At 46.8% G+C, this 19,391-nt stretch overlaps 1 protein-coding gene across 4 annotated transcripts in view; it reads right to left on the reverse strand.

Moving 5' to 3' along the window:
* Positions 1 to 12,266: 12,266 nt before the first annotated feature.
* MARCHF3 (membrane associated ring-CH-type finger 3) overlaps positions 12,267 to 19,391 on the reverse strand; it is a 151,050-nt gene continuing 143,925 nt past the window's right edge. For all 4 annotated transcript variants that reach the window (XM_082380727.1, XM_082380728.1, XM_082380725.1 and 1 more), the window contains one exon: positions 12,267 to 13,216. In XM_082380727.1, coding sequence (XP_082236853.1) covers positions 13,058 to 13,216 — 159 coding nt within the window. In that variant the 3' untranslated portion in view covers positions 12,267 to 13,057. The remainder of the gene's footprint in view (positions 13,217 to 19,391) is intronic.

Genomic DNA, 19,391 nt, shown 5'->3' on the forward strand with positions numbered 1-19,391 from the left:
TGAGATGTTGCACAGCTTCTTCATAAATTCTTCAGAATGTATCTCTAAGAGACAAGGGTGTTTTATAAACATAGCCGTCATTCTATTATCATACCTGAAACAAATAATTTCTTAATATGATCAAATATCCAGCGCTCGAAGTTCCCTGATAGTCTCATAATTTTTTTTTTTTTTAATATTTGGTTTTTCTGAATCAGGGTCCAAACAGGGCCCATATGTTATATTTGTTGATACATTTTTAAAAGTCTTCTAAATGAATTATCCACCCCAAAGTGTCAATAATACTGGTGCTGTTAAATGTTGGTGTCATTTAACAAACTATCAATCTCTCTCAGTCCTGTAAACTAATAGACAGCAGTGCTTGGTCACATGCAGGTTCAGTTTTTTGCAGGAATATCTCACAGCGTTTCTGTGCACATCCTACCGCATCACATCAGGAGGGACCCAGTGTCAGATTTTCTCTTTCTTGTGAGGTTAAGATCGATCTGTGGGTTTGGGTGCTGAGGGTCTGACTTCTATCATAAATTTCCCCATCAGCTAATGGTTTTAGCTAATGATCATTAGGCATGAAATCCATGATTTCATTTAGATTCTATCATTATTTCTACACTTTTTAGGTGCAAGTCTTCTCTAAAGAACTTTCCTTCATCCTTTGTACCCCAAGGTACAGTGCACACAAGACACTTTTTAAAAAGCCATTATCGGAATAATGATTTGGTTCTCTAGCATGCTCCAAAGGTGGCCAGTGAGGGGTTTTTTTTAGTATCATTATAAACTCATGAATTTTAACATAGATGATGTGTAACAATTCAGCACAGTCTTGTTCTCTGTGATGCCCCTATTGTCCACCTTAGGCCAGTGGGAGCCTATTTGGGTTTTATCCTGTGTCCTCTGGACATGACCACAGGGGTCCCACTTGCTTTCTGATATGACAAGGTGCTTGCTCCAGATTCATCTTACACTTTCCCTGTCCCTGACCTAGACTCAGACATTTCTCGGAGGATACCTGATTCTTTTTAGTAGGAAAAGGGTATTTAGAAACCACAACCAGGTGTGCCCAGTTTTTGAAGACTGCATAAATAGCAATGAGCCTGTAAGAGATCTGTATATACAGAGGGGACCCAGGTGGTACACAAGGGCGTGATTGACGGCCACTGCATTTTTCACTAGGTGCATTAAACAAAATAAATCCCACCTGAACCTCCTCAAACAGATTGTGCTTTTGTAGACCTTGCCTGAGTTTGATTCCTAGTCCTCCTCCTGGGATGAAGCAAATTTCCCCATAACCGTTAGATTCTTTCCTCTCACCCTTCCTGTGAGCACAGGCTTCTGAGAGGGGAGGTTCGGGTCGAGAATTCTCTGCGCTCTAGAGGTTGCTCAGACAGAGCTGCCCTGCTCTGTGAGATCAGCAGGACTGCCCCACGCCTTCCCAGATGGTGCGTGCCTTCAGGGAGGTTCTCACACACACGGACCTCCTAACTCAGGATTGCTAATTTCGTTGTAAGATGTTGCCTGCAAGGCTTGGGTCCTGTACCCTCACAGAGACTGCAGAATCTTAGATCACTTCCCATAGACCCCCCCTTAATCTGTCTCCGTGGTCTGGGGCCAGGTTGCCAGTAGCCCCTTGCTGCTGAGAGAACACGTAGAGGGTGAGCTCTGAGTCAGTGTCCTGTGGATGTCACCAAGCCGCCCGGTACCCTCAGCTGCCGAGTTGGAGGCATCAAATGTGGCTGGCCCCGCGTTTACTAGGCGGGGGCGGTGAGAAGGAAGGTAAATGATGGAGAAAAGCCAGTGACATTTTCAAGCTCTGTAGGAGTACATTTTTACATTATCAAAGTTATTTGCAAGTTTCCCCAAAGCCAGTCTGAGCTTCCTGTTTAAGGGGCAGGAAAACAATGCTAGTTGTTACACTGTGGAAGTGACGCCAACTCGCCCCTCGTGGGGGACACGCTTATCGCAAGCTTGTCTGCTGCTTCCCGGGCCTCGAAGGGTCTCCACGCGGGTCTGTGATGGATGTTCTGCACAGTTGCCCTCCCGGTCGCTCCCGGACGTTTTCTCCCACAAATCTCCAGACTGACGTTAAAAAATCCTAACGTCAGCAGCCTTTAAGCCTTATCTGAGAACAAAATGCAGTTCATTTGTCTCCTAAGTGTTATTTATTTGCAGCTGGGTTAAAAGTCACAGATGCCTCCTTGCTGTGAATTGGGAGGGGATGGGGAGGGAGGAGGAGCCGGCCGTCAGCCGTTTTTATACAGGACGGGCCCACGCGGGTGCAAATCCTTTCCTGCCAAGCACTCCATTGCCCTTGGCAGACCCAGGGTCCCCAAGAGCCAGGGAGCTAGATGAGGTTACCCAGAATTTTAGAATAAAAAGGGACCTAACAGACTTTAGCACTATTATTTTCCTTTGGGTGAAATCTAGCCCAGATCCCCAGTATATGAAGCAGAGGTAAAGTGGCTGGGAGGGGCTGGAGCACCAGAGCCAAGGTTATGGGGGCTCTTTCCATGCCCTGTCCCCCGCAGCAACTCAGGGCTCCAAGAAGGGCTTTTTGAAAAGTGCTCATGGCAGATACTATGGCAAACTTATCCTGAGTCTTGGCTCCCCTCACTTCCCCCCACAATCAACCCTGGAAGTGAGAAAAGAAAATAAAACCCAGGGAACACTTGGGCTACAGAAGATGTGTGAGGAGGAGGGATGGATGCTTGGTGACATACCCAGGGGACAGGAAATGGGAGGGAAGGGGGAGGCGGTCATGTCCTTTTCTCTCTCCTGTTTAGTACCTTTGGATGGATCATCACCTGCTTCATCACATCCCAGGAAACAGAAGAGAGCAGTGCCAGCCCAGTGCCACCAGGTCAGTGGGGTAACATTAGGGCTGCGTTCATCAATGCAGGGGTAGGTGCATATAGCATATGTGCAGGGAGATCTGCCAGCCATATGGAGTTAACACGTGCCCCCCCCACCCCCCATTCCCCCACCCCTCCGGGCCCCCAACTATCCCCCTATGCTTCAAAGGAAAGCTGATTGCAATCCAGGCAGATGGAACTTAGAAAATGTGATGGGGATAGAGATATGAGGATTTTCCCTGAGGGGCAGAGTCACTTGCTGGGGTGTGGCAAGTGGAGAGTGGTTCAGTCCAAACGGCAGCACAGAGTATCGCCCACCCTCTCTGCTGACCCACCAGGGGTTTAGCTCCCCTGTTGTAGGTACACATCACTAGCCAAGGGAGTCAAGATCCCCAGGAGAGTATGCGATCACAGGAAAAAAACTAGACATGAAATAAGATGGTAGAATTAAGACCCAACATAATAGTAAAACAAATGTAAATGGATTAAACTCACCGATCCAAAGATAGAGATTTTCAGATTAAATTGTAAAAAGAATATTTTAGCAGTATGCTGTCTACAGGAGACATAAAAGGATACAGAAGTGTTTAATATTAATTCAGACAAAAAAGTTTTTTAAAACATCAAAATGGACAAGCAGAATATTAGAATGTTATATTTGGAGAAGAGGAGCAATATATCAAGAAGATATAATCATAAAGATAAATCTATTTATATTGCCTCAAATACATAAAGCAGCTACCAACAGGGCTAAAGGGAAAAATAAATAAATCAACAAATGTAATCAGAAATTGTATATGTCCCTCTCAGAAACTGACAGATCAAGCATGAAAAAAAGCAAAGATAGGAAGATATGAACTACACAATTGATAAGCTGTAGCTTATTTATTCATATATATATTTGTAAAAATCAACCATGTATCTTTTTAAAAAATAAATTTATTTATTTATTTTATTTATTTATCTTTGGCTGTGTCAGGTCTTCGTCTCTGCGCACGGGCTTTCTCTAGTTGCAGCGAGTGGGGGCTGCTCTTCCTTGTGGTGCGTGGGCTTCTCATTGCGGTGGCTTCTCTTGTTGCGGAGCACAGGTTCTAGGTGTGCGGGCTTCAGTAGTTGTGGCATGCGGGCTCAGTAGTTGTGGCTCATGGGCTCTAGAGCACAGGCTCAGTAGTTGTGGTGCACGGGCTTAGTTGCTCTGCAGCATGTGGGATCTTCCCATACCAGGGCTCGAACCTGTGTCCCGTGCATTGGCAGGCGGATTCTTAACCACTATGCCACCAGGGAAGTCCCTCTACCATGTATGAAGCCACAAAAAAATGCCAGCATTTCAAAGAATCAAATCATCAAGACCATAATGTAATAATTTTGGCCATAATGTAATAATAACTGAAATACAAAAAAAAAGAATAACACTCCCTACCTCCTGCTCATTTGCTGAAAGCTAAATAACTTGCTCCTAAATGACTTTTTAAAAAAATTTTTTACTGGAGTATAGTTGATTTATAATGTTGTGTTAGTTTTAGGTGTACAGCAAACTGCTAAATGACTTTTGAGTTAAAGAAAGAAACAAAAGGGAAATTTAAAGTACTTAGAACTAAAATTTAAACATTAAAATTTTCAACAATTGTGGGAGATAAAGTAGTACTTAGAGGAAAATTTATAGCTTTAAATCATTTATCCAAAAACAAACAGGAAGACTGAAACAAGAGTGATTTTTTTTTTTTTTTTCTGGCCATGCTGCACCAGAACTAAGAGGTCCCTGACCAGGAGTTGAACCCAGGCCCCCTGCAGTGGAAGCTCAGAGTCCTAACCACTGGACAACCAGGGAATTCCCACAAGAGTGAATTAAAACAAACAAACAAACAAAAAACCCCAAGAAGTAAGGCAATAAGAAAAATAAGGCTAAAAATCAGTAAAATAGAGGACAAAAGAGGATGAGAGAAAGAGAAAATTAAGAAAGTTTTGAACTTACTCTTCAAAAAGGTTAATGAAATAAACCATTAATGCAGATTGGCTAGACAAAAGAATAAAAGACAGGATGAAAATAAGACACCAATGAATAAGGAAATAAGTACAGATTGAATGAAGGTGAAGAACGTCCACTGGCTGCACCAGAGTTTGGCTGGGATGTGACGGGTGGCCCGGCATGGGGTGTCAGAGACGGAGATAGATGGTGAGGGGGCCATCTACATGGGGGAGGGGATGACTGTGGAGACAAGAGACTGGCTACATGCAGAGAGGTTAATTAAATATAAGTAAATAAATAAAGACAATGAAAGCCAGATTTCTCATGGTTGGAAAGGGAGCTATAAATGTGAAAATGGAAAAAACAAGATTGAGCTCTGGTATTGGATTGGAAATGGTGGTGTTGGTGTGAACTCTTAATTTTTAATATATATATAGAGAGAGAACAGAAAATATTACATAAGGTTTATCTACGAGTGAAAGGATAATTCAACGATAGTGTATCTTACTACACAGATTATAAAGTAGAAAGTCACACAAATTTCTCAATATTATATTGTTAATTATATTTAATTACTATCACTAATTAATTATGATATTTAAAATGATGATGTAAAAGCTCACCGAGTACTAGAAATTGAAGGGAAACACAATAACTCAACAAAATTATATAAGAAAAGTGTGTAGCAAATATCGATGGTGGGGACACTGAACACTCTTTAAGACGGGAAACCAGCAAATAAGCCTGCTGGCACGATTGCAACAGACCAGTCCTGGAGGGCCTGGCCACTGCACTAAGACAGGAAAGAGCTGGCTTAGAAGGGTATCTACAAACTGCGAGAACTAATACAGAGCTCAGCAAAGGTGCAAGTGCCGGGTGACAAGAGTTCCTCTACACCAGCACTAACCAACGAGAAAATAGAATAGAAAATAAGATATCACTTATTTTACCATAGCAACACAACTATAAACTAGAAATTAAACTAACAAAGGACGCAGAAGAATTTTACTGACAATGTTTAGAACTCTTATTTCAGGATGCGAAGAATGACTGAATAAATGGCGTTATGCTATGATCGTCATAGGAGATTGGCTAAAAATTGTGAAGATCTGTAAAGATTGTAATTTTCATGAAATTAATATGTAAATTCACTACAATTCCAATCAAAAGTCCATCAAGCCTTTTAAAATGACTTAACAAAACTATTCTAAAATTTATACACAGGGGTAAAAAGCCTGTCCACAAATAACTAAGTCAATTTTGAAGAATAGAGCGAAGTTGGTGGGGGACTGGGGAGGAGTTGCTCATTCCACTAGATAAAGAGGCACATTATGAAGCCATATTGAGAAAAACAGTGAGGTAACTCAGGAACGGACAAATGGGTTAAAGCCATAGACTGAGTATGGAAAACCAGATCGTGTTTATATTGAACGGGGTACACGATCCAGGTGACACCACAAGTGAATGAAGAAAGGGGAGACTGTTTAGTAGATGGTGATGGCAAACTGCCTACCTTAGGGAGATAAAGTTGGATCCTTATATCAGATACAGAGGTGAACTCTAGAGAGACTGAAGGCCTAAAGGTGATACATAAAACCATAAAGGAAGAAAATGTGAGAGACTATCTTTGTGATTTTGGAATGAGAAAGGACTTCTAAAATTTAAATAAGACGACCTATAGTACAAAACACATGACAGAAACTAGATTTGACTGTGTCAAAGTTAAGGATTGCTATTCAACAAAGTATACCGTAGAAAAGTTAAGAGAGAGTTGAACAAATGAGAGAATTTGTGGCACATCAAACTGACGAGGGAGACTAAAAAGGAAAAGGTAGTCAGCCCAACAGGAAACATAGAGAAGTGTAAATGTGGACAGATTTAAGCAATAAGACCTAGGTTTATATTGTCAGATTGGCTAAAAATGAATAAATAAATAATAGCTAGTACAGGAAAGGATGTGGAGAAATGGGAAAACTCAGCCACTACTGGGGGCTGTCTAAAGTGGTATAGTTGTCCTGGAGAACCATACAAAAATAGTGCAATTAAACATGTCAACATCCTATAGCCCAGTATTCCCACTGACCAGAGCAGAGGAACCCTCCAACAGGACTTTAAAGGAGACAGGGAAGAGGATGTCCATCACAGCACTGTTGGATGCGGCAGGGAGTTGGAGGTAACATGAAGGGAATGGAAAAGGAAATGGAATTCCAAGCAGTCATTGGAAGCAATAAACTAGATGCACATGCAGACAAATCTTAAAAACATAGTGCTAAGGTGGGAGGGGGGTGGGGGAGAAGAAGGAGATTTACAGCATAATCACTTTTATGTAAATTAAGACATATACTCACAAAACAATATGTTTTGTAAAGATATGTCCATAGTCAGTTTATATGTCAAATGTATTAGAATGAGTAACTAATGAAGGAAGGAGATAAAAGTGGAGATTAGGAATGAAGAGGAAATTATTATAAAACTAGAAGTTGAGAGGCATCAGAGTACAGTGGTTAAGAGCAGGGACTCCGGAGCCTGGGTCTGAACTCCAGCTCTCCCCCTTACTAGCGCTGTTTCTTTGGGCAAATAACTTAACCTCTTTGGTTAAGTTTCTCCATCTGTAACAAGGGTCTGGTAACTAATCTCCAAAGATGGCCCCAAACAATTCTGCCCCTCCCTGCACGTGCAAGCAGCTCCTCGCATCAAGAGGAGAGGCCTGTGACTGCTTTGACCAGTAGGATCAGAGGAAGTGATCCTCAGGGACTTCCAAGCCCAGGCAGGAAGCAGGAGAGAAGCGTCTTCCCTCTTGGAGCCCTGAGTCGCCGTGGAAAGAGGGGCCCTTTAACTGAGATGCCATGTGGAGAGAAACCACAGGAGAAGCACCTGGGCCGTCTGACCGTCTGAGACATACAAGTGCGACCAGAAAAGGCACTGCCCACAGACTGCCTTGCTGAGCCCTAGCCATCCCATGGAACAGTGAGGTGCCATACAACGGTTGTTTGAGACCACTAAATTTGGGGGTGTTCTGTTAGGCGACAATGGATGAGGTCATTGTAAGGATTAAAGGAGGTCGTTTTCAAAGTGCTGATCAGCGCATGGCTCGTGGGAAGTACTTGGCTCCACGTACACATTTGTGGAATAAAACAGAACAGGGACCCATAGAGGCTGACGGTGACAGAAACTGTGTCCTCGACTAAAGTATAGGAGTAACTCAATTCTTCGCACCTGGTGCCCACAAATAAGATAAACTAAAACCTACGATAGGTCCATCTGTTCATTTCCTTGATAGGGTAACTGTGGCCCAGGAGGTGAAAAGTGTGTCCAAAAAAAAAGTTTTTCGAAACGAAGCAGGCCTCCCTGAGCCCATCTCTTCTGCTGCCTTTGTGTCCGGAATTCAGAGCCTCCAAGAAGGCACTAGATATATGAGCTCAGTGACTCACGAGTCCCTCATTTCTGGGAACACGGACAACTGATGGACTATATTTGTTTTCCTCTGTAGTGCTAGAGCCAGAACGAGCACATTTTTTATCTGTGATGAATTCTCAATTAGCCATAGGCTCCAGTATAAGGAAATGCAAGGAAAAATGAAATCCACGCATAATTCAAAGATCTCAATCAAGTCAGTCATTTCAACCTCCAGAAGGATCTCTTACGATTCTTTTTACTCCCAAACACAGTGTGCTCAATAAATATGTGTTATTTAAAATTAATCCCTCTTCTTTTTGAAAAGGATTTAAAACTGTTTATGGTCCTTCAAATCATTGATCAAAGTTGTTTGTCAAAATCCAGGCAATCGCCCAGACGTTAGCAACAGCGAGTGGAAGGAAGGGGTGGGAAGGGTTCTGATGTTCATGCATGAACTGCTTACTGGGCACCTTACAAACCTTACAGGGAATGTCTGAGGTAGGTATCGTCCCCATTTTACAGAGGCAGAAACTGAGGCTTACATAGGTGGGACACCGCCAACTGGGACACCGCAGAGCCCGATTCAAACTCAGGTAGCCTGACTCACAGCTGGTCCTCTCCCACTCTGTCCCACGGGGAAGCAAAGATCCAGACTCACCCCAGAGCAACTCAACAGCAAGGGGAAGGCAGTATGTCCCAAAGCCAACTCCTAGACACTAAGACTTTTGTAAAGTCAGAAAAGGTGGACTGTGGAACCTAATAGCCCGTGTATTTCTGCAGAACTGACACATTTTGGAGAGGGTCTGCAGTTCCCTGGGCATCGCTATTTAGAGCCGATTTCTCATGACTGTAGCCTCCGTGGCAAGAAGCCTCCGGCTGGCAGCCTACAAGATCCTGCATGTGCGTGGCTGGGAGGGATGGCGTCCAACCAGGTCCAATCCTGGTCCAAACCTCTCTACCTAAAATAATCCCGAACCCCGTCCCCACCCACTGACCCACTTCCCATCCCACTTAAGCCTTCAGAATCACAACCTGTAATTCTGATCCAGCACGAGGGCTGCCTGCTCTGTGGCTGGTCTGCAGGGAGCTTCTGGGAAGACATTGGATGAAAGCAGAGAGGAAGCATGTGCCGATTCCCTTCCCCAGGTTGCTTCCTCCTCTGGGCCTTTCGGCCTGAGGACACCCCCAGGGAGGGCAGGTTGAGGACAGACGTTTTGTGCGCACCAGGCCTCTCTGTAAGCTGCGTGAAGCTTTGGGGCGAGGCAGACCCGGGCCAGGCCCAGGCCAGTGCCAAGAGGGGAATGAGAGGCCCCGGGGTAGGGAGCCTCCCGCCGCCTGGGGCCCCAGTGCAGGTAGCCAGCCTGCCGGTTCACTTCCATTTTCTCCTTTGGCTTCTCCACGTCCTCAGATGAGTTACTTTCACTGAAAATAAAATGACTGTGGCTACAGCCCAGCCGCACGCAAGTGGCCACCCTGGGTGCTCAGGGCACAGGGAGGGAGACCTGGACACGAAAGACAAATACACGCAACTTCAAAGTCACGCCATTTATTTTTCCTTAATTGGGTTTTACAGCTCGTCTGAGCTTCTGCTCAGTTCTCTGAGGAGCTGGAGAATTCGTGTGAACGCTCTGTGTTCCTGTCCTTCCCCAGAAGAGAAACAGGCAGGCACGTGAGTACACACAGGGGCCAGTGAGAGTGCCCTGCACTTGATCCTGTTGTTACTTTCCTCTCTGGCTTCACTGTGACACACGTTTGTCTCCATCTAATATTCTCAAGAAAAATGGTCCAGACAGGATACGGCGAGGGACGCGGGGAGAGGACTGTGTAAAGGGGTCGGTGGAGGGAAGCAGTGAACCCGTAGGATCATTTACCTGCCCCTCCTCACTCCTTTTCCTGTTTCATTCTGGATCTTTCAAAGAGAAAGAAGCAGAGAGAGCGAGAGAGAACAAAGCTAGCAGGACCACCGGTAACTCGTGCAGCAACCCGGTTAGCAAATGCACCCACCTTCGGACAGGTGCTGCGTGGCTTGTTGACATACGCAGAGCCTGGACCGAAGCTCCGGCTGCCTCTGTCCTCCTGGCTGGTGTCTCGTGCTTATGCTGCAGTTCCCGGCCTCTCCCACCTTGAATGACCTCAGGGTTAAAGGGCCAAGAGGGGATGAAGTGTCCTCCAAGAGCTTTCAGAATCCCAGATGGGCCCTGGTGCTGTGGAGATCAGAGTCTCTTACTGGGCAGGGAGGCACTGATGCCTCCCTTGGCTGCCAGGGTGTCCTGCCCACCACCCCACATGCAACCCACTCCTTGCGCGTGGACTCTGCTTAATTTCCCAGGGTGGGAGTGTGCACTGGGGGGAGAGAGGCGTGGCCCAGTCACAGCACTACCGTGCCAACCTTCCCAGCCCGGAAGCCCCAGCGAGCTGCCGGGGAGGGACCTGCCTGCTTTTTTTAAAAAATTATTTTATTTTATTTTATTATTTTATGGCTGTGTTGGGTCTTCGTTTCTGTGCGAGGGCTTTCTCTAGTTGTGGCAAGTGGGGGCCACTCCTCATCGCGGGGCACGGGCCTCTCACTATCACGGCCTCTCTTGTTGCGGAGCACAGGCTCCAGACGCGCAGGCTCAGTAGTTGTGGCTCACGGGCCTAGTTGCTCCGCGGCATGTGGGATCTTCCCAGACCAGGGCTCGAACCCGTGTGCCCTGCATTAGCAGGCAGACTCTCAACCACTGTGCCACCAGGGAAGCCCCCTGCCTGCTTTTGATATTTTGCTTCATTACATCTCATCTCATGAACCAAGACAGCAGGGTTTTTCTGCAGCCAACCTCAGCAGGAAATGATCCTGGGAATCTACTGCTTCCTTAATTCATGGAAAAAACAGGGAGCAGAAAGGGCATGGTTCTCTCATGAATGTTTGCACCACTCCGTTGAGAGGCTGGTTGACCTGACAGCTCGGGGACCAAGGCTGGGTGGGCATCGTTTGTCAACTATATTACTGGGTTGCAATTCACACGCGACCAAGCTGGACTCTTGGCTCTGGAAATTTAATGTGTGACAGCTGCGTGCAGCCAGTGGTGTCCAGCATTTTAGAAAGGTCAATTAAGAAACAGTTGATGGTGGTGCAGCTAATGACAGCCCAGAGGGGTGAGCAGGGCCGAGCAAACAGAAGGGCTGAGACGTATATTACTGGAATTGAAGTGTCGAAGTGAAGCGTGGTGGGGGGAAACCTATTGTCACAGGCCATAAAGCACATCTGAGTTTTGCAGCGGAGAGCAGTACAGCTGTTTCTCTCCCCCGGGCAGCGCGGGGAGCGGTCTGTGAACGGAGGGCTCGCCAGACAAAGGCGACACCTGCATCAGCTTGATCAATCTGCAGACAAAAATCGTTACCGTCCTCACTGCCTGTTCCTTTGCACCTCCTGGAGCATGAGGCAGATGCTGGAGTGATAGCTGCAATGTGGGTCATGTTCTAGAAATCCATATTTTAAGCATTCCCCAAAGCTGGGCTCCGCCTTCTCTGCAGGGCTGTGGGCAGGTGGGCGGATGGGAGCCTGAGTGCCAATCTGAGCGAGTGCTCTCCTCAGACAGCATGTCTGCTCCCTGGCTTCAGTGGACACACATAGGCAGGGAGCAGTCTAGACCCTTTACACTGCGATGGATAAACGAGGGACATGGAGCCCTTGGAAAAAGCCTATTTCAGCCTGTGACAGAATTGGCTCATGGTTGGGGGAAGGCACTGCGTGGGGCTTTTTTTTTTTTTGGAAAATCAGACAAAGGGGTCTTAGACTACTCGGACAGGCTTTTTTTGGCCACATCTACCTGTCGAGCCGGAAATTTGGCAGAGCAATGGGAATGCTAATTGATATGCAAAACAGGTCCAGCGTTCCTAGAAATGTCTAATGATCCTCCAGTTCAATGCGAATGAAGAATTAAGACATGCGCTAAATGAAATGGGAATAGGAGCACCAACCGTCTTGCTTTTGCTTTTTTTTTCCTTTTTCAAATCTACTTTGGGAAACTTCACAGGTTTTGTGATTAAAAAAAAAATAGTATTGCAATCAGTGGGGGTTTGTCTTTCACACACTGGATATTTATTATTAGAAAATAGCTTCTATCAGCTGTCATTACCAAACAAGTTGAAAGGAGCGTGCTTCTCACCATAAATTGTTTTTCTCCTTAATGAAATTTAAATAAACAGTTCACTGTGGGGAGAGTTGCCACGCTTGTTTTTCCTTTAAAAACTGAATAATTAAATGAAGTTTAGTACAAAACATCCTTCAAATATGACTTGTCCTGCAGCTGTTACGGTGTCCCCTTGAGTAAGGGACATGGAAGAGATGGAAAAGACCACTCAAGCTATCAAATTACCCCAAAGAATCTACAGTAGAAACTGGGAAACAAACCAACGAACCCAAACAAAACCCATCCAAACCAACCATGAAATCAGTTTTAACATTGGCTTTTCAACTTCGATTATCATCTAAGTTTAATATATATATATATCTATATATATATATTTGAAATAGTAATAAAAAAGGAAGAATTGAATTGCATCCTTAGCAGGACAACCTTCCTCATATGTTAAAGAGGTGTTCAGAAAATTCCATACAGTATCTGCTAAATAAACATGTTTGGCAGCTTAGCAAATATCATATGATTGCAGCATCCATGATTTGAAGTCAGAGAGCGATTTGCTTTCTTCAGGCAGAGTCTGTTGCTCAGGGCGACGTGATAACATGGCTCTAGATGTTCTTCGACCCACGGGCTCGAGGAAGGGTCTCGGGGTGGCTCAGTGCGTGGCCCCAGTGCAGAAACTTCCAAACCCCAAATGACAAAGCAACCAACCAAACACACGAACATCAAACAATCGTCTCCTTTGAGTTCCTCTTGACAGAGTGGAGGCCCAGCAAGGACTTCTGGTTAGAAGGGACGTTGACAGACTTTGGAATGAGGAGAATCACCCTCTGATTGGTCCGACGCCATTCATTGTACAATCGACAGTGGTACCTAAATGACACCTGGGGTCAGGAGAGGAAAAATAAGGGAAGGTTTCAGGTAAGCGGAAGCTGATTATCAATCCAAACAACATACACGCCATTTAAAACAGCTCCAAACAGCAGTACAGCGGGGCAAGAGCCGGGGGGGAAAACTGCTGTAGCAGGCAGCTGAGTGCTGGGAGACTGGCCCCAGCCATAGAGCACCCACGTGTGAACAAGGGGCAGGTCTCCCTCGTGCCTCTTCAAACTGGGTAAAATCAGAGTATTAATAGGAAATGAGGTTCCTCCCGAGTTTGGATTTATTTTCAGGATAGTGGTCTGGGCCCCAAAGTATCAGTGGGGAAGAAAGTTGGCTGGGGGCAGTGGGCAGAGTAGGTACGGCGCCAGCCCTTGCCCAGCTGTGGGACTAGGCAATGTGCCTTTCTGGTCGTCAAGTTTCTCTCTGTTAAATGAGAGGGATGCTGGGGCTTCAAGCACCCTTCTGTAGGTTGGACACGGCACAACTCGAAGGACCCCATTCACGGTATGATAGGAAGGGCACCCTTCGTACTGTGCTGTGGACAAACTGAACCACTGTACTTGGCGGCCCCTGCGGGTGATCCCCATTGCCTCCAGCTCAGTCCTTCCATGGCGTCCAGTGGGGAAGCTTCGGCATGGGCACCAACTCTGCTGATGAGTTCTTCCTGAGCCAGTGCCTGTGCCCACCTCAGCGTGGCATCAGTGCCCTGTACACCACGGCACTTGTTTCCCTCTCACCCTGCACTAGAAGCATGTTGAGGGCAGGTCTTGTGTTGTATTCATCTTTGCATGCTGTGTACCTATCATAGTGTCTGGCGCTTAGGAAGCTGCTTAGTTAAGTTTACCGAGTGAATGGATGAGTGACTAAGTATCCCGTACCTTCTAATTGCAACACTGCTTTAGATTTAGGCCTCTCTTACATGATACAGGACAGCACGAGCAGTAAACTCACCATCAATTGTGACATAACTTGTCCCCAAAGTGCTTGCTTCTTGTGTAAATATACTGGAATGAGATGCTTACATCTGTGGTTTGCTTTGGAGAAGGCTGGCACAAAGCACTGATGAACCACCCAGGAAATTCAAATAATCTGTTCCTCTGAAGATGTACAAACTGCCTTTAAAAGTGGAAGCAGGGCTTCCCTGGTGGCGCAGTGGTTGAGAATCTGCCTGCCAATGCAGGGGACACGGGTTCGAGCCCTGGTCTGGGAAGATCCCACATGCCACGGAGCAACTAGGCCCGTGAGCCACAGTTACTGAGCCTGCGCATCTGGAGCCTGTGCTCCGCAACAAGAGAGGCTGCCATAGTGAGAGGTCTGCGCACTGCGATGAAGAGTGGCCCCCACTTGCCGCAACTAGAGAAAGCCCTCGCACAGAAATGAAGACCCAACACAACCATAAATAAAATTAAAAAAAAAAAAGTGGAAGCAGGTTCTAGTTTGAGAATATCCAGATAACTAGGTAAGTGTTGGGGAGGAAGGTGCCCATGACCTGAGAGTGACAAATTATCCAGGTATGGGCTGTTTAACCACCTGGGTTGTGAGGGTCATGCTGACACTGGTACAGGGTCTCCGTTGGTCAAAGAGCGGGCTGACCCTGTGGTTTGAGCTCGGTGTTGCTGGAAGTGGAGGAGAATGCAGGCCCTTGATCAGAAAGCGCTTGTTTGTCTTCATGGCAGGATCGTGAAATCCAAGGCCACTCACTTAGATTTCTGAGGCTAGAAAGCAGATGCCACAGGCTGAATGCCAGAGACATTTGAGTATGAAAATAAAAGCTTTTAAACTCACACAGATGTGCTTTTCTCCAAGAGGCTCTGAACATGCCAAAGTGGAACAGAGGTTTTTTTCTCTTTTTTTTTTTTCCTTTAAGCTTGATTCTCTTATATCTGTTCTGTTCTGTCCTGATGCTGCTTGGTGCTACTCATGAATGTAAGAGGCAGGCTGGAAAGCGTGCTGTTCAGGGCCAAGGGCAGGGAAGGGGTAGGAAACAGACAAGTACTAATGAAGAGCTGAGGCAGTACAAGAAGTCTGGAATCTGGAAATATTACAGGAAAGCTGGATTTGAAATCAAGAGTCCCTTCGCCCGGGATGCGCATGCTTGGCGTCTTCAGTAAGCAGCAGAAGCAGCTGCAGCTGTGCGCAGTAGGGAGCAGCCCGAGGGCTGCGGGCGGGCGCACCGGGCTGAAGCCCCATCCTCTACTGATGTCTCCGCGACTTTGGGAGGGTTGTTTGCTGCCTCCAAGTCCCGGTGTCCTCGTTTGTAAAATGTGAATAATGATATCAGAGATAATGCATAAAAAGCACTTAGCGGGACTTCCCTGGTGGCGCAGTGGTTAAGAATCCGCTTGCCAATGCAAGGGACGCGGGTTCAAGCCCTGGTCCGGGAAGATCCCACATGCCACGGAGCAACTAAGCCCATGCGCCACAACTACTGAGCCTGCGCTCTAGACCCTGTGAGACACAACTACTGAAGCCCACGCGCCTAGAGCCTGTGCTCAGCAACAAGAGAAGCCACTGCAATGAGAAGCCTGCACACCACAACAAAGAGTAGCCCCCGCTCGCCGCAACTAGAGAAAGCCTGTGCGCAGCATGAAAACCCAACGCAGCCAAAATAAATAAATAAATAAATTTATAAAAAAAAAAAAAAAAAAGCACTTAGCACAGTGCCACTGCCACACGTTAGTGTTCTTGGCCTGTTATTTCTGATGGGTTAAATCTGGAAAAGAAGATAACTTTGTGACACTCCTTCTTGGATACAGGAAACTGGGGGCAAAAAGAAAAAGAGAGGCTGGGCTGTTTCCTTGAAAGCTCTGCTCTCAGTGTGCCCGTGGAGGCCGTACCACCTGGGAGCTTGTTAGAATGTCGCACCTGTGGGATCCGCCCAGACTTAAGGAATCAGAGCGTGCATTTTACCAAGATCCCCTGGTGATTCGCATGTACGTTCAAGCCTGTGAAGCACAGGGGAACGTGGGGAGTCCATGACTTAGCAGGTCTCCTGGTTCCTTGGCCGGGAAGTACAAAAATCAGCCCGCTCGTTCGGACAAACGAACGAGATCTTATTACGCATTAATCTATCCTGATTGCTGTTCACCACCATGTCTGCAGGCAAACTCAACCAATAAGAAGAAAGCATCATGAAGATGACGCTGCATCGGGGAAAATAAAGGAAGGTAGGTGCAGGGCAGAGGGACCATGGGTTTGCAGTCGCCCTGGGTAGTCCTGGCTTTTGTCTCTAGGAGGGCCAAGACACTCCCTCCCCTTGGTGGAAGAGAAGAGGAATAAAGCAGGTTTGATTTAGAGCAATAAAGAGGCAGTGAGGAAAAAATAAACAACATGAAGGAAGAAGAAGCTATGGCAATAGTAACGCTGGGAACTTCATTTAGATATTTCTTAAATTTCTGAGGTTTTAAAGAAAGAGGGTGAAGAAAGAGCACAGGGCCACTATTCTAAAAACACTACTCCTCATGGGATGGGTTTCTTGAAGTGTCTTCATGTCTTCATCCAAAGGCTATTTATTAACCTCCTGTCACGGGCAAGGTCTGCACAGAGAGTTGCGGTTACGTGCATGGCACACAGAGGGCTGGAGCACATTAGCATCACCTCTCCCTGAGGGAGGTGATGGGCTGCACTGAAGCTTTGCTGTAAAGTCACAGCAGGCTTTGGGAAATCTCCTTACGAATTTTGATTCTGCCCTCTCGGGAGTTTATGGTGCGACCGAAGCATATTGATGGGGCCAGGGCTTTGGAAGCTGCCTTCCCAGAACTGGGCCAGCTCACTGACCTGTGATGGCACCGTGGAAGAGAAGAGGGAGGCGTGGGTGTGAATCAGCCACACCAGGTCGTGCTGGACACCCTTGGGGTGTGTCTAGACCCGCCCCACAGTGAGCCTTGCCGGGTCAGTGTTCTGTGGGAGCTTCCCCCTTCCTAAAGAGATTTTAAATGATTAACCCGTGGGACTGGGAGTCAGCCAGAGGAGCCGGATCATCATTCATTTCATCCTGTGATTTAACTGGTTTCTGGGCCGGGCACTGGTTGCATCAGCGACGTGGTGGATGGTGGTACCTCCTGGGGCTCACTGCACGTGGGCATCGCTACACTGGGCTAATGCAGATCCTATGTGGACACTTTCTAAATGCTTCATGTGGACTCAGTTCTCGCCTACTCTTCTCGGGTCTGTCCACGGGCTTCAAATGGTTTGTGACATGCACAGTGATGTTTCTGGGGCACCTTTCCCCTCCCTCCCCCCAGCTCTCAGGGAGGAGGTGGTCGAGGTCTTGGCCTCCTGGGTCTCAGACACCTGTGTTTCCGCACAGTAGGTTCCAGAAGGCAGAACTCCCCAAGTCTGTGTCAAGCCTGGGCCCCGGTGGAGGCAAGGAGCTCCAAAGGCACCCGTAGGCGAGCAGCACGGGTGCGGGTCCCTCCTGACAGCGCCCGGCGAGGCCCTTCCAGGAGGGCTCCTCCGAGAAGCCGGGCTGGGACTGACACTGTGTTTGTTTATCTAAGACATTTTCACAGCATATTCTCCTTAAGCTTGACAGCTTGTTTACAGTGGGTTTCTGCTGGAGGGCAGTTTCCAAGTGCTGTCGGCTTCTGAATTACGGCTCTTGCTAGGGCCGCTCAGTTCTGCATTTATCTGGGAAGGAGTTAGTCTAGATTCGATAACCTGCTGCTGAGCTATGGCCACGCATTTTTCACACCAAAGGGGAGAAGAGCCCTTCTTTCCCTCCAGCTGCTCGGCATTTTACAGGGAGCCGGGGGGCAGTGCGGGATGTGTAGGAGCACAGCAGTCAGAGGAAGAAAACCCGTCCTCTGCCAGGTGCTCTGATGGATGTTCCCGAAGTTATCCCACCTCATCCTCACAATAGCACATTGGCCCAGGGGTTAGCAGTCGTTTCCCCAAGTTTTTGCATTAGGAGAAGGATGATCAGAAAGGTTAGGGATCTGTTTGAAGTTACACAGCTATCAGGATGCTAAATCTTGGGTTTAAACACAGAGCCTTTGGATTCTGAAGGGATGTGCTTTTTACCACGCAGCACTGCCTTTTGGAAGCATTTCTGGAACGACGTATGTTATCAGTCTCCTGAAAGAGCCACTCTGGGGACCCTTCCCTCCCAAATTTTCCTTTCACCTGGGATGAGAGATGAAATAGGATCACATCCATTTTTTCTCTAGGTAATCTCTTTTTTTCTTTCCCTCTTTTGCCCACCCCCCTCTTTTTTTCTTTCTTGTTAGGTGTGTGCTTTACAAAGCAGATTTTCAAAAAGGCCTTAAGTTGGTTTGAATGCCCAGCATTTAAGTCTATATCTTCATCCGTCCTTCATCTTAGGCACTTGTATAAGAAAAATCAGAGACTAGCAAACCTCTAAACATGGTAAAAACTTACACTTAATTATTTTCCAAAGAGCTTTCCCATGGACACTTTCACTTCAATCTCGTAAGACCAGGGGAGGTTGGCAGGATGGGTATTAATCTCATCCCCACTTTACAGATGAGGACATTGAGGCTCAGCGAAGTGAAATGACTTCCCAAGGTGGTTCAGTAGTTAGACAGTAGTAGACAGACAATTTCTTTCTTTCTTTCCTTTTTTTTTTTGTTGGCCATGCCACACAGCTTGTGGGATCTTAGTTCCCCGACCAGGGATTGAATGTGGGCCCTCAGCAATGAAAGCTCTGAGTCCTAACCACTGGACAGCCAGGGTATTCCCTAATTTCTTATTTTTAACCCTCTTCCCATCACCGTGTCCTTGTGGCTTCTGAGTCAGCCTGGTTGCTTGATTCACAATGAATCAGGACACACTTTGGAAGCATAGACATTTAAAGGAGACAGTAAGAGTTTTGCTTGGGGGCTTCATTAGGCTGGGAACAGAATGCCTACCTTAACCAGAGGCCTCTGATAAAGCTCCAAGCATCGGAACACTACCTGTTTACCAAGGCTCCTGTCATGCCCCTCTCACTGAGACTGAAATGTGTCCCCCATTTATTGTCTGAAATCCCCCCTTGAGAGGAGGCAAAGAGCTGGACAAGAGGGAAACGCGATGAGCAGGGGGTTGCGGTTGGTCAGTGTGGCAGGAATGGCAGCTGGTGGCGCAGGACTCGGGAGACAGAGCAAGGGAGCAAGTGTGAGCACTAGAAGCTTCTACATGCGACACTGTGCTGCGGGCATGGGAATGGGACAGTCTAGA

This window comes from Balaenoptera borealis, assembly GCF_965194805.1.
Source record: "Balaenoptera borealis genome assembly, chromosome: 2".
Lineage (NCBI taxonomy): Eukaryota > Metazoa > Chordata > Mammalia > Artiodactyla > Balaenopteridae > Balaenoptera > Balaenoptera borealis.